The 6,000-nt window shown below is 37.2% G+C and overlaps 1 protein-coding gene across 2 annotated transcripts in view; it reads right to left on the bottom strand.

The window, feature by feature from the left end:
• Positions 1–6,000, bottom strand: part of LOC137658739 (uncharacterized) — a 79,401-nt gene that overhangs the window by 13,840 nt on the left and 59,561 nt on the right. For both annotated transcript variants that reach the window (XM_068393759.1, XM_068393760.1), the window contains exons 5-6: positions 4,354–4,522; positions 3,440–3,556 (exon numbers count right to left, since the gene is read on the bottom strand). In XM_068393759.1, the coding sequence (XP_068249860.1) occupies positions 3,440–3,556; positions 4,354–4,522 (286 nt within the window). The remainder of the gene's footprint in view (positions 1–3,439; positions 3,557–4,353; positions 4,523–6,000) is intronic.

Below are 6,000 nucleotides of genomic sequence, written 5' to 3'. Positions count from 1 at the left end.
GTTGCATTTTAGAAAATTACAATTATTTAAATAGTTAATTGTGCTTTAATAAAACATTTATGTACTTCTGTTTTAAATTACGGGTGTATTTTATCAATATAAGTATTTTGGGTGCCGTGATCAGATCAGCTGATATGATCACAGCACCCAAAATACTTAGATTGATCAAATACACCCGTAATTTAAAACAAAAGTAAATATTTAAGGTTTTATTAAAGCTCAACTAACTATTTAAATAATCGTAATTTTCTAGAATGCAATAATGCTTCCGAAAAGAAATTGAACATGAGAGAGAGAGAGAGAGAGAGAGAGAGAGAGAGAGAGAGAGAGAGAGAGAGAGAGAGAGAGATAATCAACTGTTGAAAAGTAATAGAATGCACAGTTTTTATTTATTTATTTAAAACAAACAATTATAATAGATATATTTAAGTTTTTAGTTTATGAAATAAGCTGTATTTCTGTTTAAGAAAGTACAGATAACATACTTAGAAAGAGAAAACACATAAGAAGTTGCTTCATGCTTCTAGAGTAGCGGCATAAGCTACGAGTCTTGGACGAAAACACAGAACACTTACAGTAAGTACAGTTAAACTTTACTGTGGTATTATTACTGTACATATATTACAATAATATACAGTACAGAATTAGCGAGTATTAAGTTACAGTACAGTATTACTAGATAGGAACAACTTTTGTTATACAGAACAGTAATGGGATGATGACGAATCGGTAAACTTTACTTTAGCACAACACTATACTGTACCCTCACTGTGTCCAGTGTGTAGTGTACATGTGTGCAAATGTACAGCACACTGTACATATAATTATAAACTGTTGTAGAAACCAAATTAAAACAATATTAGGCAGTATTTACTGTGTTAATAATCAACTTTGGCACCCGCTCGTGACAAGGGGCAGTGACTTTTTAGGTTAGGAGTTAGACCACCCTAGTGTAATATCTATTTGCAAAAATTCGCTTATCACGCCGGTGTCTATAACCTAACTATCGCAAATAATGAGGCTTGACTGTATTTCAAAGCTAGTTGGCAGAGTTGCCATGAAATAGTACCTCCTTGTTTGTTTGGATATAGAACACCTCTACAGTCGTGTTATCACTCATCAACAATACCGAATGACCCAAAAGGAGCCGATGGGAATATTGAAGAGAAAAGAAAGTATCCCTCAACTCCAAGAGGTTTAGGTGGCATTGCCGGTCAGACTTAGATCATAGCACAAAGGCCATGTGGTGTAGTAGGTGTGTGCCCCACCTCTCTTCTGATGCATCCGTGAAGATTATCAATTCGGGGAGAAGAGAAAGAAGGTCTACTCCTCTGAGAAGGATTGAATTTGAGATCAACCAACTCAGGTCTTTCCTTTGCTCCAACCCCATTGTAACACACACATTTCGGGGGAATCCTTGACCTGAGACCAGAAAATCTTCAGTTGCAACTAAAGCGACCACATGCGAAGGCTATTGTTGGGTACCAGGCATTCTAACGAAGCCAGGTGTACCAGCAGACATTGCCATACGTGTGGTTGTGGCGAGGTTCATGCCAAGAACTGGCGAGCTACTTCCTTGAGTCCTGTGACTCTTTCCTTCAGCATGAAAACTTTTCCTGCCTATGAAGGTAGTAAAGCATGTGTTAGGATAGGAAATGAAGTGAGTGATTGGTTTCTGGTGAGAGTGGGGCTGAGATAGGGATGTGTGATGTCACCGTGGTTGTTTAACTTGTATATTGATGGAGTGGTGAGAGAGGTGAATGCTCGAGTGCTTGGACGAGGATTAAAACTGGTAGACGAGAATGACCATGAATGGGAGGTAAATCAGTTGTTGTTTGCAGATGATACTGTACTGGTTGCAGACACAGAAGAGAAGCTTGGCCGATTAGTGACAGAATTTGGAAGAGTGTGTGAGAGAAGGAAGTTGAGAGTTAATGTGGGTAAGAGTAAGGTTATGAGATGTACGAGAAGGGAAGGTGGTGCAAGGTTGAATGTCATGTTGAATGGAGAGTTACTTGAGGAAGTGGATCAGTTTAAGTACTTGGGGTCTGTTGTTGCAGCAAATGGTGGAGTGGAAGCAGATGTACATCAGAGAGTGAATGAAGGTTGCAAAGTGTTGGGGGCAGTTAAGGGAGTAGTAAAAAATAGAGGGTTGGGCATGAATGTAAAAAGAGTTCTATATGAGAAAGTGATTGTACCAACTGTGATGTATGGATCGGAGTTGTGGGGAATGAAAGTGACGGAGAGACAGAAATTGAATGTGTTTGAGATGAAGTGTCTAAGGAGTATGGCTGGTGTATCTCGAGTAGATAGGATTAGGAACGAAGTGGTGAGAGTGAGAACGGGCGTAAGAAATGAGTTAGCAGCTAGAGTGGATATGAATGTGTTGAGGTGGTTTGGCCATGTTGAGAGAATGGAAAATGGCTGTCTGCTAAAGAAGGTGATGAATGCAAGAGTTGATGGGAGAAGTACAAAAGGAAGGCCAAGGTTTGGATGGATGGATGGAGTGAAGAAAGCTCTGGGTGATAGGAGGATAGATGTGAGAGGCAAGAGAGCGTGCTAGAAATAGGAATGAATGGCGAGCGATTGTGACGCAGTTCCGGTAGGCCCTGCTGCTGCCTCTGATGCCTTAGATGACCACGGAGGTAGCAGCAGCAGGGGATTCAGCATTATGAAGCTTCATCTGTGGTGGATAATGTGGGAGGGTGGGCTGTGGCACCCTAACAGTACCAGCTGAACTCGGTTGAGTTCCTTGTTAGGCTGGAGGAACGTAGAGGGTAAAGGTCCCCTTTTTTGTTGTTTCATTTGTTGATGTTGGCTAGCCCCCAAAATTGGGGAAGTGCCTTGGTATATGTATGTATGTATGAAAACTTTTCCCTGTAGTGTGTCATTCTGCATGCCTAGATATACTGTACAAGGTACTGTTTGGGCTCCAAGGACAACTTCTCTAAGTTCTCCAAGAAGGGGGGGGGGGGTCTCACTCTACTACTGGTACAAACAGTAACGGTTGTTTACACATTGCTAAAAGTTTCATAGCCATAGGCCAGCTAGTGCTAATTTCTTCTATGTACAGAATGCAAGGTTTGTATCTTGTATAGGAAGAAATAAAGGTATTGCTTCACCATATCTCTGAAGCTTTGATTTTTAAAGCATAATGATTACAAGGTAAGGATCACTGATATGAAAACTTGTTGAATAAATAGCTGGTTCTGATCACTGAAAAGGTTTTAGGATGTTCCAGTAACTTCAACAAACATACAGTATTCATTTTTGACAAAGTATTTTTGGTTTCCCTACCAAGAAAAGGTACCAATTTTAATGCTACCATCTATAATTTAACAAACAAGAACACACTATGGTCAACTACAATACTAGTACAGCATATTCACTGGTTTATTTACATTTTTAGATATGAAAACTAAACAAATCATAAACATACCAGAAAACACTTGCGTTCCTTTGGAGTTTCAGATCTTGAAGTCGTGCAAGCAATGATTTTCTTCTCCGGAGCCTTTTGTACAGGAGGTTTGGTCATGACTATGCTTTGACTTTTGACCTGGAAGTCAGAATTGGTTACTTTCTTCATTAAATTGTAAAAAGAAAATTGCTACTGTATATTCTATATTCCATAGCTACAAAACATTTTTACTAGTCTTTTGTCTCCTAACTTGATTGGATTACAAAACAAGAAAATATTGTATGACAATTATGTCAAGTAACCTATTTAATGAAAAGCTTGTCTGCTTAACTACATTATTACCTCAGTTTACGGGTGAATCTGAATATGAGGAAATTAGAGTACAAGCATATATACAAAGTTATCAACGGCAACATGATCTTAACATTGAAAGTTATTCGTTTATCTGAATTAATAAGCATTTGAAAGGTGTTACAATTACTGGAAAAAATGTGAAAAAATAATGGAATTGGAGCTCAATAAAGGGAAGTATAGAAAATGCAGAGATTTACACTGAGGAGAAACAGATGTTAAGAGTATGGGAAAGCCTACAAAATATTAATATACATTTAGAGATGGTCCATGTATTCATTACAAAACTGATCAAAACTAGAATTTGTTGCTAGCAATTTAATGTGTCATTTAATTTTATACAAAATAAAATGCAATGAACTATATTCCTTATTTCAATCTAAATATATATTCACTTAACAAGATAAAACACCACTGACTTGATTGCAGTATCTACCTTTGCCAAAACAGAATATCCATATGTAAAAGAGGATAAATTTCCGAGTAAAAGAGAGAAATAAATACTAGAGAACAATCAGATATAGATAAATAAACACCACTTGAATTAGCAAAATACATAAATGTAAATGTTGAAATTCACTTACTTCCTCCTTGGGTTGACTCTGGTTCTCCCTTGGCTTTATGAATGAGTCTGGTTTTAGCAGCTTCTCTGGTGAGGTTTCACCATCTGGGAATGCTTCTTTGAAGTCCCGCTTCACATTCTTGCATGCACGGATATTAAATCGACTCTCCCTGATGATTTTATTCGCTTGACTGAAAATAAGAAATTAAAAAGCTTATCAAACCGCTGCATATCATACAAAGAGTACTTTAACAATGAAATTTATCATTTTAATATTTACCTTTATAATAAAGCTAATATCTATGAGGACAGCTTTATTACCTTAAAATAAGAATAAAAATATTTGTCTCTCAACTCAATTATCCCTCCCTTCCTTGGACTACCTAGTGCAATACTGGAAGACCAACATAGGTCTGCTCTCTCATATTATGAACGTCATTGAAGACCATATAAACATTTCTACCGCTGATTTTACTCTCATTTCTAGTTAGAAATGAAGACGTAAATCAGAAATACAATAAAATAGAAAAATAAACACTACAGTGATGTACAGTAATAAGCTTAGATGTTGTAGATGGATACAAGAAATGAGTTAGTATCCAGGTTATAAAAAACTATCCAAACTAAACTTTCAATACCAGTTTGGTGTTCAAAGAAACAAAAACTTGCATTTTCTATGCTGTAAGGGAATTGTATTCCACACCTTTGAAACATTTATAGTAAGAAGCTTCACTCACAATTTGATGCATTTGTGCCCCACCAGATACAAAATTCTACAGCACATTTTCAACATGACACCTGTTGTCTTGTTGAATACTTATGTATCTCCATGCTAGAATGTTTTAATCATGATTAGTCAAGAACTCTTTTCTCCAATCATGAATAGTAGGTTTAGACAGCTCAGGTCTATTAGCTTCAGTGTGATATCTGTGTCTTTTCAAATAATCCTGATACAGTACCTTACTGTTAGGGAACCAATGTTTATATTGCATGTAACTGTCTTTCTAATGCCTCCGGAACTTGCACCCCTTTATATCTTTGTGTCCAACGTGGTTTTATTACCAGTAGCCATCTGAGTACACAGGAGTGGAATGATATTTCAACCCATAGTTGATGTTACTAGGTGTTAGGAAGTTCTAGAAATACTACTAAATCTATGGCCAGATGAAATCAAACCTAGAAAAGGCTGGAATGGCTGTCTATAATGGCACAAAAATCAACTTGCTGAAAACCCTTGTTCAACTCACCAAAAATAGCTTGAAATTCTCTTTGGAGCTAGAGGAATCTCTAAATACCTTTTTAACCCCAAAAGGCCTAGGTAACAGTCTCATAAATCACAACCTAAAATGGCCTGGGTAAATGCCTCGTAGGTCACATAATCTTATAAAATCCCTAGCAGTCCACTCAGGATTCCCAGTTACTAAGTTCAGAAGAGTATACCATGGACTATGACTGTTAAATCAAGGAATAATAACAACGTGCAGTACAATGATTTGCCCTCTTTTACAAAAGCGCATCATCCACAAAGGGCTAAGGTATTGCCCATTCTGTGAAAATCAAATTAGTCGGCATTTACAGTACATACAAAGCAGAAATACTTTTCAGATGGCCTATTGTTGGGTTTGAGGAGGCTATTCAGTAAAAATATTAAACTGGGGAAACCTTTAGA

The sequence above is a fragment of the Palaemon carinicauda genome, chromosome 19 (assembly GCF_036898095.1).
Source record: "Palaemon carinicauda isolate YSFRI2023 chromosome 19, ASM3689809v2, whole genome shotgun sequence".
Taxonomy (NCBI): Eukaryota; Metazoa; Arthropoda; class Malacostraca; order Decapoda; family Palaemonidae; genus Palaemon; species Palaemon carinicauda.
Note: the sequence above shows the minus strand (reverse complement) of the source record. Positions and strands in the feature narration are given on the sequence as shown.